Source organism: Micromys minutus (genome assembly GCF_963924665.1).
Source record: "Micromys minutus genome assembly, chromosome: 9".
Taxonomy (NCBI): domain Eukaryota; kingdom Metazoa; phylum Chordata; class Mammalia; order Rodentia; family Muridae; genus Micromys; species Micromys minutus.
In genome coordinates this window covers 9,265,672-9,292,684 of record NC_137978.1, presented here as the reverse complement: position 1 = coordinate 9,292,684, position 27,013 = coordinate 9,265,672, and the positions used below count along the sequence as shown (strand labels likewise).

At 38.2% G+C, this 27,013-nt stretch overlaps 1 protein-coding gene across 2 annotated transcripts; it reads right to left on the bottom strand.

Annotated features, from left to right (window-relative positions):
• Window positions 1-671: 671 nt before the first annotated feature.
• LOC308424200 (cytochrome P450 2J5-like) lies at window positions 672-25,455 on the bottom strand (the record flags this gene model as incomplete). Of its 2 annotated transcripts, none has more annotated exons than XM_080921107.1 (9): window positions 672-850; window positions 5,583-5,721; window positions 7,946-8,133; window positions 9,212-9,350; window positions 12,430-12,606; window positions 20,673-20,833; window positions 21,536-21,685; window positions 24,540-24,702; window positions 25,246-25,455. In XM_080921107.1, 9 exons carry the CDS (start codon window positions 25,453-25,455, stop codon window positions 672-674), a joined length of 1,506 nt encoding a protein of 501 aa, XP_080777233.1. The 2 variants fall into 2 exon arrangements, with proteins under 2 accessions (XP_080777233.1, XP_080777234.1); XM_080921108.1 differs by having other exon boundaries at window positions 24,549-24,702.
• Window positions 25,456-27,013: the final 1,558 nt, after the last annotated feature.

The window sequence follows — 27,013 nt, the reverse complement described above, 5'->3', positions numbered from 1 at the left end:
ACTTTGGTACTTTGTGCGAAGATTGGCTCAATAGCTTTGAATGAGCACAAGAGGACTAAGACCATGAATACTCCAGGAGTAGAGGTCTGGAATTTGCTGCTGTGACTGATCTAATTCCTATCAGATACTTAGTTACTGGGTTAGACTCCACCTCTGGTCTGTCATATCCTGGGCCTCACCATGGTGTATAAATTAAAAATATGTCCTAGTAGACATACTCTGCAAACTGTCTTTTGCCTTCTCTGTTCTAAGAACTATAAGCTCCTTCTTCAATTTAAATTTAATTGGCCTGAAGCAATATGGCCTAGGACATATTGAGAGAAAGATAGTAGAAAAATAAAGATATAACTTCCATGTTATTTATGATTTAGATAGTTTTAAGTTCACCATTTCCTCTGATTCTGACTCACAGAAGTACTTTGTTTACGCAAAGAGTCATCATTTTCTCTACCTTTCCAATTATAATGTATGTTTCTGGGCACATAAGTGATTTGCTCTGAGACAGCATAGAGAGAGAGTGGTTGTCTTGGAACTATATTAATTTTTTTCAGTCTCCATCCTCTTATGTTTCTCCAGTCCTCTTCATCCCGTCCCTTCACATGGAAGCGTGCTCCAGTCGCTCAATAGTACATGTCATCTCTTCTAGGTCTCCATTCTTTCTCTCTCTGATGTCACTGTCTAGGGACAGCACAGATTCGGTAACTGACTGGGGAAAGGGTGAGGCCATTTCTGAACTTCAGGCTCAGCTTCTCATTGACTGGGGGCTTGAAGGTAAATTTTTGCATAAGGGCAGTGAAGAAAATGAACAGCTCAGACCTGGCCAACTGTTCTCCAAGACAAGCTCTCTTTCCTGTGGGATAAAACGGAAGGCGAATCGAATCACTTTCTCTACTGGTATTAGCCTCTAGAGACTGATATCTCAAGTTATTTCTTCCAAGTTCTGAGTTGACCCTAAGTTTTATGTTCAAATGCTTATTTATATCTGTAATCTTCCTGAGTTCCTGAGAGCACAGAATCTGGAAAACCAAAATGACAAGTCAGATGCCTTCATGGGCATGTAGTTATTGATCAGAGCAGGATGTAAGGTGTTAAAAACTGGAGTCCAGTGGTGACTGAGAAAGTCTAACAGCTTTCAAAACTCAGTTAACACACACACTAATAAAACAGACCTCAGTTCAGCAGCAAAATTATCAATGATATTCTACACACAAAGGGAAATATAAACGGGAATGTCAGGAAAGTGTACTTAGAGTAAGCATCGTTTTTCTCCTGAGGTTCTTAGTTACTACTTAGTTGCCTTCACTACCACTGGAGAAGCTCCTCAGACACACAGGCAAAAGAACCTAATGTTTTTATGCCAGTAGACAATAACCTCAAAATACCCCGGGATATTGTCATTTCAAGAGATGGTGGGGGAATTTGTCCCAATCATGTTCACAGTCCCTCCTTGTTAAACTAAGGAGAAAGATGGGGATTATGGAAATCAAGGATCTAACTTATTAATTATTCTTAGCTAATGATCATTTGCCAGGGAAAATGTGGACTTCCTGTACAACTTATCTCTTTATAGGAAAAAAGGTATGACGAATATTTCAGATTTCTGACATTTTCAGACATGTGCTTTCTAGCAGTTGATTGGCCCAAGTTTATTGTGGGAATTTAGACATTTTCTATGACAAGATAATAATATTTAGTAAATATTACTGTCATTTTGATTCTGCTTGATCATTAATTCAAATTGTCATGCACCTATAACCTTACAAAGTTTAAAGGAATCAGAGGGTAACCCTTTAAATCAAGTGTTCTGCCTTATACAGCATTCTAAAAGAAAACCCAAAATATAGTGTCCTTATTGGTGAGGAGTCATCTGTTTTTTTGTTTGGTAACCCCTTGTAGACTGCACTCTGTCATCTTATTGTACAAATAGGAGGGTCTACATATGCTTCCAAGCAAAGAAACAGTTAAGGTCTTTGGCATTCTCCCATAGACTCAACCATAGGATGTGTTATTTATACAACTATGTTTCAGTAATTATTCCCTCCTTGATAATAAATATGGTATTACATCATCATGTGTGCTTAGGTCATCACTGCAATACATTCTTGGGCACATATTTTTAATTGCCAAGGCCAAATGTAAAACTGTTATTATATTTTTATCATCTAAGTTGCACTTTGATTTTTCAAGCAAAATGTATCACAGTATAGACATAGACAAGGCCATTCCCCTGACTACTTTTTTACAGAGATGCACCATTACATTTCATCCTAATAAATAAGGTTTCTACTAATCACAAAGCTAAGAAATTTTCATTTTTCACTTTGTCTCCAGTCATTTTACATGGACATACAATAGCAGAAGTAGAAATGGCAACCTCTTAACTCAAATCGACTTATAAGAAGATTCTCAGATTTTCATCCCGAGTAACAGCCTTCTCCATGGCGCACACTGGTAGCAGAACTGGTGGCAAAGAAATCAACCTTGATGGCATCTATTACTGAACTTTCTATGTGCTCTCTGGATGACATTTCTGCCTGTTTTGCTCCTCTAACTAGGACAAGATGGCTTCAATGTTGTCTTAAAGACTTTCAGTAAGAATCATAACACTCACATTCATACATTTGTGTGCTATAGTTGCTGCCTCATTCCCACAGCACACTCCAGAATCACATGTCCTCATCAACTGATTGTCTTCTGTTCTGGATTTTTGTCATCCGTTATATTTCCTTCTGCCCAGCCCTACCTACATTACCCTCCTCCAAGGCACTCTACCCATGGCTCTTGTCTTCATTTCTCCTTTTGTCATGTCAAAGAAGTTAGGAAGTAGCCTTTGATCCTAAGCCCTTACCTAATGTGACATCTGAGGTGGGAGAATTAGGGTCTAGAAATTAGATAGATCCCTGCCAGAAGGACAGACAAAGGGGCCACAAACAGATAATAGAGATGACAAACTTGCAGGTTCTTTTGTACCCTACTGAACAGAGGCAGAGGCATGGCAGTTTTACATGAGGGCATGGAGAGCTTCTCCTCCCTTTAGTTACACCTCTGCTCCCTGCAGACTCCCAGGTCCTGGCAGCTGAGATAAGTAGGGCATTTTAAGCATAAATTGTAGACAAGACAACTTACTCATTTCACCTGATCAACCCTAAATTAAAGGAAGAGGACCCCATTAGTCAATTACAAAGGGCCCTTAAACTTCTACCCCTTCCAAAGAAGACAGATGTCATTTGCCCCTTCTCCCCTTTTCTTTGAAGGATACTTTCAGTGCAAGTTTCCCTCACATGGACTCCCCTGAAAATAATGGCTGCAAGTATACTATGCCAACTCCAAAGTTGCTTTTTACCCTTCTTTTTAATAATAATATTAAGTAATATTATAAAATTGCCCACAAATTCATGCTTTAATATTGATCTCTACCTTCCCTAGATTGTTGAAGAAATAAAATTAGTTTTTCTGGGCAATGCTGTCTAGAATCCATGTGTCATAATAATGCTGTGTCATAATTTGTGCGTGTGTGCTCCACGAGTGGTTAGCATATCTCCTTCCTTTTCATTGTCTTTCAGTTCAAAGTCTCTGCTGACTACTTATGTCAACTTAAAAGAAGCTAGTATTTAGGAAGAAGAAATCTTACTTGAGAAAATGTCCCCACCAATGTCACTGGTTGCCATATCTCTTACATATTCTTAATAATAATTGACAAAACAAGGGGTGCTTAATTTCTAAGTTATTATCTAAATTAGAGAAAAGGTTTGGTATTAGGAACCAAAATTCTTTGATCCTTTCCAACTGCTTGTGTCATTTTTTTTTTTTTTTTTTTTTTTTTTTTTTTTTTTGCATGATAGAAAGACCTGGTTAATTCTATACTTGGTTCATCTTTATAACCCAATGTATAGTTATTAATTATCTCATTACTAAAATAAGAGAAATGGGTTTTGGTAACATTCTTTCCTGGCCTAGCTCATGTAAAGCAGTGATTTTTAATTCTTAACAAGGAAGGAGGGTCCGGCTTATCATAAACTATCCTTCGATTAGGTTATATAAAGAGACTGCAAAGTGTATGAATTTCTTTGCAGTTTGTCCTTATAATGCAGAGGCAATAAACTCGTGTCTACTCTCATTTGTCAAGAGAAAAATATCTGCACCTCTTTATTCCAGGCAGGTTGCCTCTAGGAAGTCTAGAAAAAGCATGGAGAAATGTAGCTAGAGTCCGAAGGTAGAAAATCCAGACAGCTGTTGACACGATACTAACTCTGGATATTTTAGGTTTCTATCTTCTCAATATTAATGGTCCTTACTCTTTCCTAGGAAAATGAGTTTTCTTCTTTATATGAGAAAGACTCGATGATAACAAGACAGAACTAGCCACCATTTTTGCTGGGTTACGTGAACTAGAACTTTGATACTATTCCAGTTGAAGACTAATAATTTTCTTCCCTTTTAACATGGGGCTAACTTTGTGGCTTGTTTAGGCTATCAGAATGCAGTGCAAGTTATGGTGTGACAGTGTCTAGCATGCAGGAGCTTACTACCATTATATGAAGAAAGAGCTGGTTGGCTGGAGGGGAAGGTATTAATATGAGAACAACATTGTTGCTCCAAGGATAGACCAGAAGTCAGCTAGATGATTTCTTACTTTGGACTTGTAACACTGTTGAGGCTGCTACATACTATGGGGGCTTTTTGATTTTGGAATAAATGTATTTTGCAATATTCTATGTTTGGGTATAACCCCCATAGACTCATATATTTGAACAAGTGAATTAGGGACAGAGAGTTGAGTGGTAGTTTTCATATATTTAGACTATAAGAAGTGGCACTATTAGTAGGTGTGACCTTGTTGGCAGAAGTGTGTCATTGTGTAAGCAGGTTTTGAGGCTTTCTAGTGCTCAAACTCTGCTCAGTACAGAAGAAAGTATCTTCCTGGATAGCTTTGAATCAAGATGTAGAACTCTCAGATCTTCCATCATCATATCTGAATACCTTCTACCATGCTTACCATCATGATAGTAATGGACTGCAGCTCTGAAACTGTAAGCCATCCTCAATTAAATATTTGATTTTATAAGAGTTGCTTTGGTTATGGTGTCTCTATATAGCAATGGCACTCTAACTATGACAAGTATTATGTTTTAACTAGATTTTAAAAGGGTTTTAAGGTCTATGATAAGAGTAAAGTTTTAAAGAAGTGTGTGTAAATCAAAACATGATCTATTTAATCAGGAATTATTTAAAATTACTGTACTGTGTATTTGTTGTGTTACGCAGAAAGCCCTTCCTCCTAGCTTCATCTAATTTCATCACTAACACTGAGTTCTCTTTCTGAATAGAAGGTAGGAGAGCAACTTTGGACATTGAAAAACTTTATAAATATGGTAGGTGATCCACCTTTTCTTTTCTAAATTGAGAAGAGTAAAAGTTGGGTCTCTACCCTATATTTTAGGAAATAAAGCCAGAAAGAAAGAAAAGTGATCAGAAGTAGTCCCTGTTCATGAAATACTTGAAATTAGCAATAGTGAGAAGAACCTATAGGCAGGACTGCAGGGAGAAGAGGACAGAGGAGCTAAGGGGAGATTACAACTCACCCATTGAGAATGGCATAAACGATTCTTTCTTCTTAAACTGTCCATTCTCAAAAAAATGATCTGGATTAAACACTTCTGGAGTTGCCCATTCTTTGGGGTCCCTGTGTAGTGCAGTCAAATTGGTCAGGATCATGGTTCCCTAGAGAAGGCAATAAAGCATATGACCTTGATATCTGGAGCACACTCAAGCTGAAGTGACTCTCAATCTTTCATGCTGGAAACTCTTCATTTCCTAATGTTTCCGCTCTGTCCAAGACACTTCTTAACTGTCATTTGCACTACCCACAGATTACTTTCTTTTAATGCATGGCACATTGCGATAGAAAATTTTATCAGCACATTTTGCTGCTCCATTACAGAAGACATCTGCTTAATAGGAAGAGGTTAGTATTTGTGTGTCTAAGAACTCACCTGTAAGCCTACAAGGAAAGATATTAAATCTTGATGCTCATAATGGTCATGTCTATGCTACCATAATCTATTCTTTGTTCTTTTCTATATAGTGTTAAAGAAGCAACGTTTAATCAGAACACAGTTAGTGAAAAATTTATTGATGCATCAGAAGGCACTCCTGTCTAGGCAGGCACATGCATGACCCCTGCTATGAGACTTTCCCTTGTGGTGTTTTGTCACTGGGAAACTTGGGCCATTCTTTCTCACTGTCTTCTTTGTGTAGCTTTCTATGCTTGTTCTCCTAGACTCAAACAATCACCTACCAGGACGGTTCTGCTTCTCGCTCCTCATTTGCCCCATACACAAAGAACCAGAGTGTTTTTTATTCCTGGGAAATCCTTATGACTTATGAGAGATATTCAATGTTCCAGATCTCCTCCAATCCCAAATCAAGGTTTTAAGATATTTACTAAATTTTGGCTTTATTTTTTTTTTTTAAAAAATAACCTTAATTCTGAATATTATATGATGCACACCTAATCTTGTTTTATTTTCATTTGGATCTTATCAAATGAGTAAAGAAGCTTAAGCTATGAGTGGTTATGTAATAAGCTCACTTAGTTGTAAAAGCCATCATTGGAACCAGGCCTTCCTGCTGTCAAGCCATAGCTTCCAGCCATTTTGATTTCTACATCACCAAGAGAGTTGTTAGCGTTGGTGTTAAGAGTCAGTGGGAGGAGTTTCACTTGTTGCCTAGAGTGAAGCAAATGTATAGTGAAAATTTTTTCAGTACCTAGCTAATCCAGATCTCAATGTACAGCCATGAGTGTTTTAGTGACAAAGGGAAGACTGACAAAAGAGTCTGCTCCTCTGATTCTAAAGAGAAGGAGGCTGTGCAGTGGTGGTTGGATAAGCTTGACTGGGTCTGAAGTGGAGAGTATCTCCAAGAAAAATATATGCTAACATCCTCCATACTTAATCTAGATTCTCAGAGACTGATCAGAGACAGCAAGGAATGAAGCTTCAGTTAAAAGTCAGAGTGGGAATACTAGTGGTCAGGAGAAATTGGTAGTAATGACATCAATATTTAGTCTGTGAAGACAGAATTGAACTGGGATATATGGCGTGAAATGGAAAGAAGAGCCTTTAAACACTGAATACAGTACATGGATAGATTGTGGGAAAGTATGAATCCTTAGAACAGTCTTGGTTCTGGATTCCGTCTCTTGTTTCTTTGTAGAAGAGAATTCCTATGCAGTCTTAAGTGTTCTGGACTCAAGGTTACAATCTAGAAAACAGAGATAGATAGTTATTCTGAAAATAGGTAGGAAATTTGAAAGAGGTAAAAGTCTATAGCATGTTAAGATTGCGTAATAAATATTATTCCATTCCTCACTTTATTATAATTAATACTTCAGTCAGACTTTTTTTTGTGATATTTTGGGTTATAAATAAAAACTGAAAATGCACCCATTGGGACAATGTTAGAAACATTAGTCTTACTCCAGGGTTGGTCCATGAGCATCAAATGCATTTTACATATTAAATCCTGTCTGTTGAGGATTATGAAGATTTCCTAAACTCAGCATAGCAGATGCCTAGTCCTGAGAACTGCTCAAATAGACTATGTCTGACATAGACACCTAGGTGCTCACATCAGCACAGCACAGTCCCGAGAACTGCTCAAATAGACTATGTCTGACATAGACACCTAGGTGCTCACATCAGCACAGCACGATGAGATTGTCCAAGGAAAAGGAAGCTACATTTTGCCTAAATGCCTTTGATTAAAGAAACTTCTATCACCGCCTCCAACAATATATATGAAAAAACATTTAGATACACAAAGAGTTTTATTAGATCTCTTCTCCCCAGTTAAAATTAATTCTTAGGACAGGAATATTCATCACCTTTCAAGTTTAGGTTCTGAAGATGATGTCCAACATTTGAAACTGGGAATGCATAGTTACCTTTGGCAAGTGGAATCCATCAAACTTTGTGTCAACTGCCACTTCCCTGGGAACATTCAAGGGGATGATGTTGCCCATCCTCTGCACCTCATGGATGACAGCATTGGTGTAGGGCATGGAGTCTCGGTCAGCCAAGCTCACCTGCCTCTTGTGGCCAATCACTCTGTCAATCTCTGCCTGTACGTTTTCTGAGATAAGATACAAGTGTCCTTTAAGTTTTATATTTTAACTTCATATTTCATCAAGTTTTCACTAGAATTACTAAGTAGGTAGTATGGTATGTCAATGAATTGTTAGTCATAATTTGGGAAAAAAACCAAATGTTCCATGAAAGAAAAAAAATATATCTATTATTGTTTGTTTAAATGTTCTAAAGCTATGAGGAAGAAAAAAGATGGAAAGGGACACTCTTCCTCATTCAGTGGAGGGACTAAAGCAATGTACAAACCATAGGAATAGAGGCACACTGGAACACTGGTGGCAGTAGGTACTGGGGAGCATCTCTGCAAACACCACACCTAACAGAGTATAAATCTGTGGAACATCAACAGTACTTTGGTTCAATATGACTTAGTAGCTAGTGTTAGTTCACAGTTCATGATTCTGACCTAAAGTAATTTATTTAGGAATATTTAAGCATAGCACAATTTAGAAAATGTTTTGTGGGGCTATTTTACTCAATCCAATGTGCATGCATGCACACACAGAGTGAGAGAGAGAGAGAGAGAGAGAGAGAGAGAGAGAGAGAGAGAGAGAGAGAGAGAGAGAGAGAGAGAGAGAAAGAGAGAGAGAGAGAGAGAGAGAGAGAGAGAGAGAGAGAGAGAGAGAGAGAGAGAAAGCTTAATACAAAAATAAGGATAGTGCCAAGGGAGAACATGTAATATAGCAAACCTACATAAAGGGTAGATTAGGCTAGAAGTCAGAGAGGTGACACTTCAAGATGTCACATCAAGCCAGGAAGTTTGGGCAGTATTCAGGGGAAAATTTTGCCAATGTGTACCATGGAACAGCAGCATCAGCAGCAAGAAGAAGAAGAAAAGAAGAGGAGGAGGAGGAGGAGGGGGGGGGTGGTGATGTTGTAAAAAGTATGTACTCTGGGCCAACACTGCCCTATCAGAACATCTGGAGGATGGGCCTATTCCTAAGTTCACATTGCATCACAGCTGTTCCAACTTTCCTACCCCACCATAGCCATTTCTGGCTTTATTTGAGACAAAATCTCCAGAAGCATCATTTCACCTTGACCAGGAAAAATTAAATGCATACCTTGGACTTTTGGGTAGACAGTCATGTAGAGCAGAGCCCAACGCAATGTTGTGGATATTGTCTCTGTTCCAGCGGAAAAGAGGTCCAGGGTGCTGCAGATGAGGTTTTCCTCATTGAAACTTGTAGTCTTCTCTGGGTACTAGAAAAGACAGGGTGTACTCATTTATCCAGAAGATTGGTTTGTCTCTAAATGGAATGTTTCCACCATGCAAGGTGAAATTAAAAGGAAACAACCATAGGGGGAAAATGATCCTCTGTATGCCTTCACAAGGAAACACAGGTGTCATATTTGAGCTCCTTTCCAAAGTGCTAATAAGGCGTCCAGTACTCAAGTGAATGGAAATCAAGACTACCACATTCTCTGAGACGACTTTACAGTATATGGGGAATGTGCCTTTGACAGACTAAACTTTTGATATCAACAGTATTGTATGCTAGCTGCATGACCCAAGGAAAGTCACCTTACATTTCCATTCTTCAGATGCTTGTCTTGTAAAATGGGAATAAGAGACACTCATCGAAGGGACAGATTAAATTTTATGAAGTTTTAAAACCTCATAGCAAGTTGTAAACAGTCAAATTATTGTTGGAGGAATGCAAAAGCTCATGTAAACATTAAAAGGCAAATCTTAGCATTCAGCTCAGTGTTTTATTTATTCCACAGTAGAAACTGAGCTATTCTAGATAATTAGTTTGGGGTATGACTTAAAATAAAATAGAATTCTCAAGGTTAATTGTTACTTTTAATTTTTGTACAGTTCTTTAGGACACAGGGGATGCAAAATGGAAAAGCAATATTTTGGCATTTTTCAAAGTTGTATGTCAAATATCATTCAACCCTTACCTTTCTCTCTTGGGTTGATAGCACACCATGTTTATAAAATATTAACCTTATGGTTTTAATCTCATATGGATGAAATAAGACTAAATAAAATTAAAACACCTACATCCTAATTTATAGAGCATGTCCCCATTACCTAGTTCATCAAAAGAAATGTTTGTATATGTACTTAATATGAGATTTTGAAATTAGAAGACATAATTTAGCTAGGTAGCCCCAATGTAATCATAAGACTGCAAAAGAAGAGGGAAAGGATTAGAGAGAAGTAGAGGACAATTGAAAGGCAAGATCAGTCTAAGCATGGAGCTTAAAAAAGCACCTGCAAGTTTAAGTGTAGTGGACAAGAGGTCTTTGAGAACACAGATGTATAGGAACAATGCTTCTGTACATTGTATAAAGTTTACTCTTGTGTTGTTTAAATGTTGATTTCTCTGCCCTCATATCTTGTTTCAATCTGTCATTGTAATGCCTATCCAAGAATCTTCTGTTTCAAGTGTGTGTAAACAGTTCTTATCATTTATGCTCTGCCTTGTCAATAAATGCCAAGCGCCTAATGGCTGAGTGGAATGGAGAATAGGGAGGGATGTCTGCTAACTGGAGGAAGGAGAGATGGCAAGAGGAAGATTTAGATCATTGAGGAGAATGGAGGATTTGGAACCAAAAGGAAAGGGTCCAGAGACAGATCCTGGAAACACACCTTAAGCAAAACAAGTCAGATTAATAATGACATGCAAATATCATGGGAGAGGATTAGGAGGTAGTCAGATTAGCATAGAAAGTAAAGATAGATCATTTAATTCCTCAGGTATTAGGGCACAGTTTTAAATAAATCTTGATCTTTTTTGTGCAGTTAATGGGGGACTAGCGTAAAGAAATACAGCTGCCAGATTAGTTTACTATTATATTTATATAAAAATATTCATTCACACAGATGAGCACTGGAGAATCCAGGGATGGGAAACATGCACACTTGTTGCTTCATTGGATAGGGGCGGCCTCTCCTCTTCATCCCAGAATGCCAAGAGTGGATGACGTTTACAACCTAGTTATCCTTTGGTATTTGTAGGGCAAGAAATTCCCAGAATCTTCCCAAAATTTATGATTTGCTTATCTCATAAACTTCTCCCTAAATGCTGAAGATTGCTTTTCAGTCTTTTAAGCCACTCCCAATGAGAGTTGTCATTTATAATTTGCACCAGACTAAATGACTTCTATATTATCTCAGACCAGGCCAATCCCTTCTCCTGAAGCCAATATGTCACCTCAGTCATTCTCCCCAGGCCCTAAGTCTTTAAGACTGTCTTTGAGTCAATGGCATGTATTTTTTAGAAAGAAGTCAGATATATTCTTTCTGTGTTCTCTGGGCTACTGCACATACGTACAATGGACTCTTGTAAAGAATTCCAATGTAAATGTGCATTAAGCTTTGTTATACTCACTAATCTAAGTTGTCAGAAAAAATTTCCTCAAAATTGTGCAGTGCTCAAATATTGCTCAAATAAATGACTTGGTGTCAGGCTATGAAGTTTGATCAACCATGGCTAAGTTAAGCTGAACTGACATTCATTCTTACCTCACCTGGATTGTTTGCTTGCAGGCTATAGAGTCTAAAGGGATCCCCCTAGCTGCTGCTCAACATAAAGTACATGAACTATCAGTGAGCCATAAATGAGACAGTAGGGTTAAAGTGGGAGCTTCTTGGTCCTTTAAGAGAAAGCATTTTCCACAATTACTGAAATAATTCTTATTTTTCAAGATCTAAAGGAGCAAAATATTCAGTTACGACTCTATAAATTTGTACAAGCCACTGTGAAATTTGATCCCTGGCTTCCCAAAGCATAGGCAAAGTTGAAAATTGGAAACATATGGAAGGCAATGTAAAAACTACCTGAGAAAATTACCAGATCCCTGCCAATTATTTTACAATTGGATTGTAGTAATGAAAAGGTTAGATCCATCCCAGGAGGAACATAAAGAGGAAGATACTCCATGCACATCTCAGCAGGGGACTAGTGTTCTCACATTTAAGGGGACTGATTTAGATATACTACTCCCCCTTTCAAACACTACAAATTTATATCCATGCACAACATAGATTCCTTCTCACCATTCTGCTTCAGAAATTGTCTATGCTACCCAACTTGAAGAGACTACTTATGGAAGATGGGAGAAGTAATGAGCAGAACCTAGTTGTATGAAACCCCGTGACCTTAGACATTTAGATGTGCTTTAGATGCTGAAGGAGTCCTGAAAATCACAATCTTCCAAAGTGGATAACATGTACACATAGTGTTAATACACTGTAAATACAGAAAATGTTATTGGGTACTTTTGTTATTAAATGGCCAATTCTTCTGTAAGGCAGCATCTTCCTTACCTTTTGCATTTCCTTTAGAAAAGCATCAATGAAGTCTCTTGGCTCATCTGGATTCCAGTCTTTCTGGTGTTTCCTGATGATACGAGAAACAAACAATTTCAGCTTTTCCCAGTTTCTGAAAATTTTCTGATGTGGTCCAGGAAAATATTTCATTATCCATGGAAATCCACTGTAGAGCTGGTTGGGGAAATAAAACAATCATAGAGACACCACTGGCATCAATTTTCATGTTTTAAGCCTATCTTGTCTTTCCCTCTTTGTTTCTTATAGAAAAGAAATGAGGGTTTCCTCTCTTAGCTCCAAAGTGAGCATTTTAGTTCCACTGTGAAAAATACACTGAGTTCCAAACCCCTTTTCTTTATCCTATCCAATTTCTCCCTGGTACATCCCACCACCTCTCCTACCTGAGGCTGGCACTGCTCACAGTAGTCTTTTAGACTTAAGGCCTTGGGCAGGCTGTAATCTATTAGGGCTGCCAGAGGAAATGTGATGTTTTAGTCCATGACTACCGCCCTGACATTACCCTACACTATATTTCCATTATAATCACATCAAGTCCACGACTTTTCACTGTAGGTTCTGCTGAGTTATTCCTTGAGTACCAATTTCCATCTTTCTGCCAGCATTACTCTCTGTGTTCCAACATACTTTGTGCTGGCATTATTTAATTAATATATATTTGTTGCAGAATGCACATTTGCAGCTATAACTCTTTCTGCCCAGAATGCTCTCCCGTGGGATCCATATAACCAACCCCCTGCCCTGTTTTCAAGCGTTTCCTCCTTGAAATACTGTCTTCCTGATGAGCCTCCACGTAATAGCTGTCTTTTAACCTTCTCTCTATTCACCAGCCATGATTTATTTTCCTCAGAGAAATCACCAGGAACATGTGTGTTTGGAGGTAATTTTATATACCACCTTGCGTCCTTAGTATGAGGTAATCTGCATATGAACAAGGCAATATTTTTTTGAAATAACATGTTTATTGAATGGACCTTAATTAACCTCATGTGGAAAGTTGATATGTAGGTATGATATGATAGTATGATAGAAGTGGAATAGATATTGTGTGAATATTTGTTCTAATGGTTTCTAGGTAGAATAGCATAATAATTCTATGGTGGTTGTAGTAGTAGCAGTAGTAATAGGAGGAGGAGGAGGAGAAAGAGTAGAAATACTACAAGTAGTAATGAGTACTCATAATTATTTAACTTTATCTTATGAACCTAATCTCCAGTGGGATCCTGGAGGGTAATGGAGGCTGAGAAATTCCAGCCATACAATGACAGTGGACCATTGTGTTTAAATGCTCTTGTACTCCTTCATCAGCATCCACTCTTGTAAAGAATTCCAATGTAAATGTGCATTAAGCTTTGTTATACTCACTAATCTAAGTTGTCAGAAAAAATTTCCTCAAAATTGTGCAGTGCTCAACCCAGCACTACAATGAATTATAGGTGGAAAACCCAATACAACAAGGGGAATTATGTCCTAATAAAAACAAGATAACTCCTAAGCAAGAAAAGCAAAAGAAGAAAGACATACAGGCATAATTCAACCTCCAAAAGTAGAAATAACAGAAAACAGCAACCAATATTCTTGGATATCTGTTAAAATAAATGGACTCAATTCCCCACTAAAAATATATAGGCTATCAGAATGGATACATGAACAAAATCCAGCATTTGCTGCATACAGGAAACTTACCTCAGAGAAAAAGACAGACACTATCTCAAAGTAAAAGGCGGGGAAAATACCTTCCAAGCAAAGGCCCCAAGAAGCAAGCTGGAGTGGCCATTCTAATATCAAGTAAAGTAGATTTTCAACCAAAAGTTATCATAAAATATAAGGAAGGACACTTTTTACATATTTCAGGGGAAATTTGTCAGGAGGAACTCTCAATCCTTAACATATATGCTCCAAATACAAAAGCACCCAAATTCATAAAAGAAACCCTACTAAAGCTCAAAAATACATTTTGCCCCAAACAATAATTGGAATCCTCAATATCCCACTTTCGCCAATGGACAGATCATAGAAAAAAAACTGAACAAGGACACAGTAAAACTAGCAGAGGTTATGAATCAAATGGAATTAATAGTTATCTACAGAACATATCATCCCAAAATAAAAGAATACACCTTCTTCTCAGCACCTCACAGTACCTCAAAGTTGACCACATAATTGCTCACAAAGTGAGCCTCAATCGATATAAAAAGATTGAAATACTCCCATGCATCCTTTCAGATCACAATGGTCTAAGAATGGTCTTTAACAACAACAAAGACAAGAAAAAGCCCACATACACATGGAAACTAAACAATGCTCTATCAAATGATAGCAGGGTCAAAGAAGAAATAAAAAAAGAAATTAAGGATTTTCTAGAATTCAATGAAAATGAAATCACAACATACCCAAAACTATGGGATGCAATAAAAGCATGACTGAGAGGAAAACTAATAGTGCTGAGTGCTTCCAAAAGAAACTAGAGAAAGCATACACCAGAAACTTTACAGCACAGCTGAAATCTCTAGAACAAAAGGAAGCAGATACACCCAAGAGGAGTAGACAGCAAGAAATAATCAAACTTAGGGCAGAAATAGACCAAATAGAAACAAAAAGAATCATTCAAAGAATCAACAAAACCAAGAGATGGTTCTTTGAGAAAATTAACAAGATTGATAAACCCTAATCCAGACTAACTAGAGGGCAAAGAGAGAGTATTCAAATTAACAAAATCAGAAAGGAAAGTGGAGAAATAACAACTGAAACTGAGGAAATTCAAGAAATCATCAGATCCTACTACAAAAACCTATACTCAACAATGCTGGAAAATCTGGAGGAAATGGATGAATTCCTAGACAGATACAAGATACGACAGTTAAACCAGGACCAGGTAAACCATTTAAATAATCCCATAGCACCTAAAGAAATAGAAGCAGTCAACAAAAGCCTCCCAACCAAAAAAAGCCCAGGTCCAGATGGGTTCAGTGCAGAATTTTATCAAACATATATTGATGACCTAATACCAATACTATCCAAATTATTCCACAAAATTGAATCAGATGAAACACTACCTAACTCATTTTTTGAGGCTACAATAACCCTCTTTCCTAAACCACACAAAGACCTTGCAAGGAAAGAGAACTTCAGACCAATCTCATTTATGAACATTGATGCAAAAATTCTCAACAAAATCCTTGCAAACCAAATCCAAGAACACATCAAAATGATCATTCACCATGATCAAGTAGGCTTCATCCCTCGGATGCAAAGATAGTTTAATGTACAGAAATCCATCAATGTAATCTGCCATATAAAAAAAACTCAAAGAAAAAAAACTACATGGTCATCTCACTAGATGCTGAGAAAGCATTTGACAAAATCCAACACCACTTCATGTTAAAATTCTTGGAAAGAAGAGAAATCCAAGCCCCATACCTAAACATAATAAAAGCAATATACAGCAAACCAACAGCCAACATCAAACTTAATGGTGAGAAATTTGAAGCAATCCCATTAAAGTCAGGGACTCGACAAAGCTGCCCACTCTCCCCCTACCTATTCAACATAGTACTGGAAGTCCTGGCCAGAGCAATCAGACAGCAAAAGTAAATCAAAGAGTTACAAATTGGAAAGTAAGAAGTAAAAACCTCAGTATTTGCAGATGACATGATAGTGTACCTAAGCAACCCCAGAAATTCCACCAGAGAACTTATGCTGCTGATAAACACATTCAGCAAAGTGGCTGGATATAAAATTCACTCAAACAAATCAGTAGCCTTCCTCTACTCAAAGGACAAACATCTAGAGAAGGAAATTAGGGAAGAGATACCCTTCACAATAGTAATAAAAAAATATGAAATACCTTGGTGTGACTAACTATGCAAGTGAAAGACCTGTATGACAAGAACTTCAATCCTCTAAAGAAGAAAATCTAGGAAGATCTCAGAAGATGGAAAGATCTCCCATGCTCATGGATTGGAAGGATCAACATTGTAAAAATGGCCATCTTACCAAAAGCAATCTACAGATTCAATGCAATCCCCATCAAAATACCAACCCAGTTCTTCATTGAATTGGAAAGATCAATGTGAAATTTCATCTGGAATAACAGAAGACCTAGAATAGTGAAATCCATCCTTAACAACAAGAGAACATCTGCGGGAATCACTATCCCTGATCCCAAGCTATATTACAAGGCAATTGTGCTAAAAACTGCATGGTACTGGTACATAAATAGGCATGTGGATCAATGGAATAGAATAGAAGATCCAGAAATGAGCTCTCACATATATGGTCACCTGATTTTTGACAAAGGAGTTGTAAGCATTCAATGAAAAAAAAGGATAGCCTATTCAACAAATGGTTTTGGTCCAACTTGCACTCAGCATGCAGAAGAATAAAAATAGACCCTTTCTTTTCTCTTTGTACAAAGTGTAAGTGTATCACAGATCTCCACATTAAACCAGGTACACTGAAACTCTTCGATGAGAAAGTAGGGAAAACCTTAGAACAAGTATTAACAGGAGAAAATTTCCTGAACAGAACACCAATGGCTCATACTCTAAGGTCAAAGATTGACAAATGGGACTTAATGAGATTGCAAAGTTTCTGTAAGGCTAAGGAAACTCTCAAGAAAACAAAACAGCAGCCAACAGTGTGGGAGAAGATCTTTACCCACCCCACACCAGATATTTTGTCCTTTGAGTAGAGGAAGGCTACTGATTTGTTTGTGTTAATTTTGTATCCAGGCCTTATATCCAAGGTATACAAAGAACTCAAGAAGCTAGACATTAAAGAATCAAACAACCCTATTAAAACATGGAATACAGAGCTAAACAAAAAGTTCTCAATTGAGGAATATTGAATGGCTGAGAAGCATCTAAGAAAGTGCTCAATATCATTATCCATTCAGAAAATGCAAATCAAAACAACCCTCAGATTCCACCTAACACCAGTCAGATTGTCCAAGATCAAAAATTCAGATGAGAGCAGATGCTGGTGAGTATGGGGAAAAAGAGGCACACTTCTCCTCTGTTGATGGGGTTGTAAACTGGTACAACCACTCTGGAAATCAGTCTGGTGATTCCTCAGAAAATTTGATATAGTACTACCTTAAGACACAGTTATTCCACTTCTGGGCATTTACCCCAGAGACACTCCAACATACAACAAAGACACATACACCACAATGTTCATAGCAGCTGTATATATAATAACCAGAAGTTGGAAAGAACCCAGATGTCCTTTAGTAGATGAATGGATACAAACATTGTGGTATATTTACACAATGGAGTACTACTCAGCTATCAGAAAAAAAAATGACCTTATGAAATTCTTAAGAAGATGGATGCATCTAGAGAATATCATCCTGAATGAGATAAGCTAGTTACAAAAGAACAGACATAATATGCAGTTATTGATAATTGGATACTAACCCCAGAAAGATCTGAACACCCCAGAAACAACTCACAGATGGTGTGAAGTTCAAGAAAAAAAAAGAAAAGAAATAACCAATATGTTTACTCCTTACACACCAAGAAAATATTGACTAATTCCAGGTTACATCCTGTTTTACATGTACTTTATGCTCATTGTAACTAGTAAGACCTTAATGCACACAATCCAACCTTTAAAAAAAGCCAAGCAATGACAAAAATGTATTCATATACTTTTCTGCAAAAATGCTTAAAATTTGTATATTTATCTTTGTTTTTTTTAAATAAAGTTCTTCAATAAAAAAAAAAACAAAAAAATAATAAAGAGCTGGAACACAATCAATTTAAATCTTCCAAAGTTATTTTTCAGGTTCTTGTGAGAAATTTTGTCAGTTTACATTTTAAGTCAAGAGAAAAATTACATGTGTGTTCATGTGAGTATGAGTGTTTATGTGTTTCTAAATGTGCATGTATCCTTTGCAATTTCATATATGTTTTTGCACATATTTGTTTCCATGTGTTTATAAATATGAATACATATGTATGTATGTCTTTAGGAATACACTTAAAGTTTTAGGAGTCTTTGTGTGTTTGTGTGTGTGTGTGTGTGTGTGTGTGTGTGTGTGTGTGTGTGCATGTGACAGCATCTGTGTTACATCACTGTCTTTTTTAGTTTGTCTCAAATTTTCCCTGGCTTTTTAAATGCTAACACAAACACCACAAGTGCACACACATCTTTCAAAGCTCAAGTTTCTTCTTTTCTCTGTGTCTTTTATGAAATATATTTTCTACATATGTCATTTTTTGATCTTGATAGTTTTTTTGGTCTTTATTTCTTTATGGGCTTCAAAATGTCTGCTTTTACAAAACTTGATCGCAAGAAGGAATTCAGTTATTATGTCCTCCTACTTCATAAACTACCATAAAAAATAAACACACTGACAGGTGGCCCAAGATCCCAATTATTTTGATCAAGAGTACAGTCTAGAAACCCTTGGACATAGATACTTTTTCTACGTGAGTATCATGGGATGACAGTTTAATGCAGTAATATAATTATAAAACTCTATGCTCAGGCTCCAACTCTGGGGATTCTGACTCAGTTTCTCTGGATCACCTCTGAAAACTATAATTTTAAAAGTCCCTCTTCTGCAGTTCTGAATTAATGATCAGTGGGGGATAAAGATTGAGGAACTCTGTGAAAGAGGCCTGGGAACTCTTTCCTGCTAAAATCAAAGTGCTGACATTTACTTTCTTGATTCATACCAGCGAAATCTTTTCTATCCTGAGTGCTTTGTGCTACACATGCCGAGTTATATTCCCATCTTGATACAGCATTCGGGGTAATTTTCACAACAGTCACGTTCACTAGGTAAGAACCATAATACAAGAGGTATGACTGAAAAGCCCTCTTTATAAATTAGTAGCAGGTAAAAATAAACCTAATCATAGCAAGTAGTGGATCAAAGGCATCAGCTTCTGTTAAGTAATGTCAGCTGCAATAGTTTTAAGTGTAAAGGCCACACCATTGGTATTTGCTTTATATTTCATTTGAATATTAATATGAATAAAACGACCTCATCTTTGGACATTTTTCAATTAATGAATATTTTAAAAGAAAAGGTTAACTGGTTTTAGTATGCATGTAGTTACTATTCTATAAACCTTTGAATGTTTCTTCACAGGTAGAGTGTGGTGTCCACACTGAACCGAGCGTCATTGATACCTCGTTGACATAAAGGTGAGAGGGAAGAAGGCAAATTTAAAATGAACATTTTACCAAGTGAAAAAAAAAGCATTTGATATAATAGCCTCTATTATTGAGAATCCTAAAGTCAACAGTGTAATTTCAAGAATTTGCATTGAATTCACATTTTAGAAAAATTATGTCTGATAGGAGACATGGCCCTGGGGTCATGAGAATAGGTGTGCTGTCCCTACCCCTTACCATTACAGCACTTGAGAAACTGGGCCCTGCCCCTTGAGTGGGCAGCACAGTGGAGCTGATCCTGGTGGCAGTGATCAGGTGGGCCGGCCCAAGCATGAGTCCATGGGAGAGGTGGTCTCATAATTTGTTTACCACACGGGTAGTGTGGATAAGAGAGAGATGCCCTCCCTCATCTTTGCCGCTTATCATCCACTGCAGGAAGGACAGGCTTGCCCTGCCTTCCGTCTGTTGTGTGATACCACAGATGAGGAAGAGGTGCCCTCCTCCCGTCCCTTCTCCCTCATTACCTATGGCAGTCAGAACTGCTGGCCATCACCAGGAGACTGAGAGAACTGGCCATGTCCCTCACTGACTGCCACACTTGGAAAAGCAGATCCTGGACCTTGCATGTGCAGCATAGTAGACTGTCCCTGGATATGTGGGTGGCTGGTGAGCTGGTCTTAAGGTCTAAGCATGGGAGAGCTCACTTTGCTGCTTGTCTTCTGTATGGTGATGCCACTGACTCAAAGACAGTCTTAAAGACGTAGGGCCTGGGGAGAATGACTGAGGTGACATATTGGCCGCAGAAGAAGAATGGCCTGGTCTGAGATAATATAGATGTCATTTGGTCTGGTGCAAATTATAAATGACAACTCTCATTGGGAGGGGTTTACAGGACCAAGGAGGTGGAAGGCAGGTATCAGGGGAAGAGGGGGATAAGTGTGTATAATGTGAAATTAGCAAGGAACCAGTAAAATCTGTAAAAATTTAAAAAATAATAGATTTTTATAAAAGCAAACATAAATGAAGACACAATGACCAATAATGCTCTCCAATTCCTTTATCAAGTCAGGAGAAGTGGTAGTTTTCCTTACCTGGCCTGACAATGAAGCCTGCAAATATATGGCCTCATCCAGTAGCTTCAGCAGCTCCTGAAACTGGTGGTCCTCATACTCAAAGCGCTCTCCAAAGGTGACAGAGCAAATGATATTGGAAACTGCATCGTTGATCTTGAAGTGAGGGTTCAAAGGTTGACCTGGAGGTATGAAAAGGAAACAATGTTTCCTTCAAAAGTATTTGTTTCTGTTTTCTATAGAGATTTATTTCTACTTGATAGACAACATATATAACCAAGAAGCTGTGTCCACAAAATCCTACATGGAGGTGAAATGTATCAAGGACTCTGTCAGAGTCTGAGAAGCCAGAAAGATGGACAGGTGTTAAATTCTATGTGTCTAATGGTGTCTTTTGTGGCTTAGCTGCTGTACTCCAGGACAGGGTTGTGTTAAGACATTCACCATTCGATCCTAGCAAAGTGCAAAGCCTGAAAGAACTATAATGGTTCACCTCATTGTCAACTTGTCTGGACTTAGAATTACCCTAGAAACATACCTCTGTATCTGTGAGGGTACTCCAGAAAAGTTTATCTGAAGCAGGGAAAAGTCACCCAAATATGAACAGTGGCATCTCATATGGTCCCAGATCAAATCAAAATGAGAAAGAGAGCTACATTAGTACCCTTCATGAACACTCACTGTATGTTTACTGTCATCCACTGCGTTGTGTTCCTACCTCCAGAGCTTCCCTACCAAATGAACTTTAAGAATGCTTAAACTGTGGTTCAACATGAAATTTTCTTTTAATAACTTAATTTTCTCAAGTATTATGTCAGAACAACAGAAAAGCAGTTAGAAATATCTGATTGTGGCATCCCAGACATCCCCTGGGAAATGGCTACCTCCCTCTTCTCCAATGGCCTCCACAAGGTGATAGGCCTCCTCCTGCAAACGCTGCTCTAAGCTCTTCTTTCCCAATCCAAAGTTCTTGAGTGTCATCAGGGCAAACCTTCTTTGCTCCTTCCATGTCTGGCCATTAGACGCGATCAATCCTACAAAATTCAGTATGATAGTAGTGTGGTTCTGTTATATAAGCATGCAGCAAATACTAGAGACAAGAGAACTGATAAGCACAAATCCCCAACAACGAACATCATGATCAGTACTACTGACATCTTAGAGCATCAAGAACTTTAATAAAGCTTCTCTATGTGATTTCAAACAGAAACCCCATGTCTACACCAACAGGGTCCATTAGAAGTGCTGGTTAGATTTTATTGTTTCTTGGGGAAAGGGAACTAGAATTGGAGAATTGTCTAAATCAGACTGTTTTTCGTCATATCTGTTAAAAAATGATACCAATTAATATGTGAGGTGCTATCCTCCAGACGAACATGGCTTGTCCCATTCCTGGGTACCTGGGCTTGAGTTGTATAAGAAAACTGTCTTTCAAGATCCAGTGTGCTAGGCAGTAAGCACTGTTCCTCCATGCTTTCTACTTCAGCTCCTGCCCCGAGTCATCTCAATAATGAAGCACAACTGAAAAGCATATTCTTAAAAATGTTCACTATTCTTCCAAGCACTTTCAGTTGTGGTGTTTTTTCAAAGCAATAGAAAGCAAACTAGAGCAGCCAGCTCCCAAAGAAGTAAGCAAAACTCAGTGATCTTGTTGCCAAAGTCACTCTTTTGTCACTAGTCACATAAGTGTAAGTAATGGTTTGTGTTGCAGTAGACACCAGGAGTGCACTAAAGTATATACTCTTGCTTTATAGGAGAAAGTCTATACAAGGACAACTTTAAATTTTACATAACTGATTTCAAAAGACAAGAAGGATGAATATTTGAAACAAAGGAACAGAGAGAGGAGAGAAGATGTAGGTATCTTCTCAGACAATTCTTTATACCCCCTCTCACTTTATAAATGACATTTTATAAAAATATCCACTATACTTTATAACCTATATATTTTACTCCTGGAAATACACCCAGAGAATGCCATATTCTACTGTCTTAATTCTTTTTTAATTGATATAATAAAGCAATTAGACTAAAGAAACACACACACACTCACAACACACACACACACACACACACACACACACACACACACACACACACACACACATGCCAGGAGCTGACAGAATTAAGAAACTTCCTTAGACTGAATAATACCACTTTACACAGATCTCAGCCTAGGTTTCTGTTTCCCACAGTAAAGGCCTTTCTCAGAAAATAGGTGATCTCGCTTTGGTCAGGTAGCTAGCCCAGTAGAACGATCACCCAGGCAACAGATCCTGCTTGGCAGAACATTCCCACCTGCACCTAGGTTATCCCCCTCCTCAAGTAATTTTTCACAAAGGGTATTGTGAGAAATCCTTTAACTGGAAAGTTCTCTTAGTCCCATGCCTTACTTTTCCATGCCTTATTTCCTTCTCCTACCTGTATAAAACTAGCATGTGAAAAAAAAATTGTCAGCTTGATCAGATCACTTGACTTGCTGGCCTTCTTCATGCCTCTTGTTCCCCCATTCTCTCTAAGTGATCCTGGATTCCTGTTAACTGTCCTGCGGGTCAGAGCACGCAAGCACACACACACACACACACACACACACACACACACACACACACACCCCACACACACACACATATGAATTGAATTAGGAGCTCATACATCAGAGTCTATGACTATAACAGCAGGGAATATGACATTAGGCAAACAGGTACAGTGCTGAAACTGTAGCTAAGATTTAACATCTTGAGACATAAGACATATCAGAGAGAGATAACTGGGAATAGTGCAGGCTTTTGAACCCTCAATGCCAGTTCCCAGTAACCACCACTCCTCCAACAAAGACGTATCCTTAATCCTCCCCAATCTTTTGACCAACTAAAGTCTAAGAATTCAAATATATGACTCGATGTAGTTTATTCTCATTCAAACCACCAGACCTACCACAGATAGATATTAATACCCATGTTTATTGTTGCTGTACTTCTGATAGCAAAGAAATGGAACCGGCCCAGATGGCTACCAACAGATGAATGGAGAATGAGAACGGGGCACAGATACAAACTAGAATATTCTTCAGTTGTAAAGTAAAACGAAGTTGTCAGAAAAAAAAAAAAAAAGGATGCATTTGGAAAATGTAATTAACGAAGATGACCGAACCCAGAATTAAAATGCATGTGTGTGTCCTCTCACATGCTTTGCATTTCGTGCATGTATGTATTTAACTAGGCATCAGTGTGGTATAATATACCACTTAGAAAAGAGGTCAAGAAATAGAAATATTCATTAATGAGGAGGCATGAAATGCAGGCAAAAGTATCCAGTAGTCTTGACAGAAGTTATATAAAGTTGCAAGTTTACTGTCTCTTTTTCTTACTCATTTCACGGATTTACATTTCAAATGTTATCCCCCTTTCTGATCTGCCTCCACGAGTTCCCCATCCACATTGCCTCTAAGAGTGTGCTGCCCTACCTACTCAAGACCATACCTTGAAATATTGGAAATCTTCAACAGGAGGTTGAAAGCCTCTTCTCTCATCTGTCTTCGTTTCTGAGAATTGTAAACTCTTACAATCCTCAGTAACTCCTGTTCAAACTCACTCTAGCTCTTCCTTAAACCCAAGCACCATAAACACAACTGCTTCACTTTAAAAATTTAAGGCACTTGGGGCAGCACTCCCATGGCTGTGTTTGTTACCTTTTCTGCCTACAATTCCTCATAGAACCAGGAACACATGGCTCAGGCCATGGTTTGGGCAGCTTCCCTTAAAAGTATGCATCACAGTGGAATTTAGGGTCTTTTTTTAAAAACCAATTTCTATACAGTTGTGAATGGTAAGGCGCATGTAATAGGCCATAAAAATATAAAGTACACATTACTGTGGTGAATAAACTTACCATTATTACCAGTGATTCGTTCTCTGACAGGAGTCAAAAAGCGATTCACAAAATTTTGATCCAGGCGGGTAAACATTGTTTTGATTAAAGGCAGTCCGGAGACTACCACCACTGATGATCTGCCCAACTCCAGACTAATGACATTCCCATATTTCTTCACAAACTGAAAAAAAAATAGTCCAAGAGTCAGAGTTGAGTGTGCCAGTGTCTGAGGATCCAGGAATGTCAGGCATGTGCAGTTAGTGGACATATCTTAAAGTTCTATGTGTTTTTGTAAAAGAGATGAAATTTATTCTCTGGTGAGCACACCTTTCCCATACAGAAAAGTAAATAAACATAGAAAAAGATTTAAACTTGAAGTGATCTCTTTTGACCTAAGTTCTTTGGGAAACAACAGACTAAATAAAATACACAAGATTCAAAAACAAAGGAAAACTACCACTTCAGAGCAGTATATCAGATTTATAAAACAGATACTATTTTCGGGGTGCCAGCATTGAAAAGGGAGGAAGAAATAAGTCTATTGCCTGAAAGAAATAGAAGCTAGAGTGAATTTAGCAGGTTCACAGAACAAGCTTTAGATTCCTGCCTCTCACCCCTGTTCTACTTTCCAGGCCCTTGGAATAGCCCCAACCCTGCAGTTTTGGATTAGTGTCAGGACACAGACAGGACACCCACTCCCACCCACGCCAAACCCCTCTCTTACCTGCTGAATTGCCAAGTGGTTTTTCTCAAAGTCCATCTGAAATAAGTTGCCCACGAAGGGCAGACGCCATGGCCCTGGTGGGTAGTTTTTGGGGTGCCGGCTTCTGAGGATGTCAACTAAAAAAAGGAAGGTGACAGCAGCCAGTAAGAGAGTCCTGAGATGGAGTGCTTCCCAGAAGGAAGTCATCAGGGTGCTCAAAGATGCAATCATATTTGGGAACCTAGCATGCTCCTCTGTAGAAATGAAAACAGGCGAACATTAGTCCCCTATGATGTGGCTACAGTGGGTATTCCCACCCGTTCCTGCTCCCAGATGTTCCTCTCGGCACAGGTCCTGCTGTGGCTTGATGTGTTCACAGCTAGGTGAAGCAGCCTGTTATTTATTTCTAGAAATAATCCATACAGAGCTGGATTAGACCAAGGTGAGAGCGATTGATTCCTGCCTTATAAAGCACTGTTTTGGATGGCAGGGAGCTTCCTAGGTTTATGATTTTCATACTCAGAGCTCAGTCTTTGACCTGCTGTTTCTCAGTCAGCCTTTCAACCTGTGACCATAACCTGTTTGGCAAACAGACATTTACATACGCTCTGTAAATTTTAAGATCGTGGAGTTTGTATAAGTTATTTGTGAGATGGTGTTTTACTGGATAAATTCATTTTTGACAGTTCTTCATATAAATTGCACACATATGGCTTACTTTCATATTTCTCTTTCCCTTTGACCCCTGACAACTTTCCCTCTTCTTTTTGTTTTTCGGTGTCGTTTTTGTTTTTTCTGTGCTTAGGGTACATCGTTTTATTTGTTACCTACTGAGTTTACTCAGAGTTGCCTGTGTGAACATGGGCACATAAATATTCAATAGTACATGGGGGAGCACCAATGAGCTCACATCGGAAGGTAATGATTTTCCCATTTCCCAGCATCCATCAATAGACACATTTAAATAGGGAGAAATAAGGTCTCTTTAGCCCTTCTCCTATCCATGACTGGGTATCTATATTGTTAGACAGAGTCCTGTGCAGGCCCAGTGCACCAGGCAAACACAGATACTATAAGTTTATAATTACTATAATTGCTGCATATACACAAAATTGGATTTTGCAATTCTTACTCAGTCTTCTAACTCTTGTACTGTTTTCTGTTCATTTTATGATGGTCTTTGAGCCTTCGATGGAACAGGATAAAGATCCTGTTTAGATTTGGGCACTCAAATGACCCTTACTCTCAGGAACTTGAGCAGTTAACAGTGTCTGTGTCTACTGTTACTGATTATAAGTAAAAACTTATCTGATTAAAACTGAGAATAGCTTTTGTTTGTGGGTAGAGATATAGAATTTTACAAGGCACTTGGTGTTAGATCAATACAGCTAAAGTACAACAGTTGGTTCCTGCCTAGGACCTATGACCTACATAGCCTTTAGTTTTTGTCAGGTTCATAGTACATGGAGGCATGAGCAGGAGATGAACTGGATAGTATTGAGGGAACACAGGTTAAAGATAGTACTTGTCACCAGGCACTGAGACTGACTAATACAGCTGTATCAGGAAGTATTTGAAGGATAACACAGGATCTTATTGAGATCTCAGCACTGAATACTACTAGCTTCTCAGGCGTGTTTAACCTGATGTCTTGTTTCTAATTATTTACTTTTCTTCATCCCCTCTCTACTTTGCTTTTTTTCTTTTTACAAAGCTTGAACCCAGGGCCTTGAGCATGCTAGACAATTACATTGCCACTGAGAAATTCCCATTTGGGATTTCATCTAAT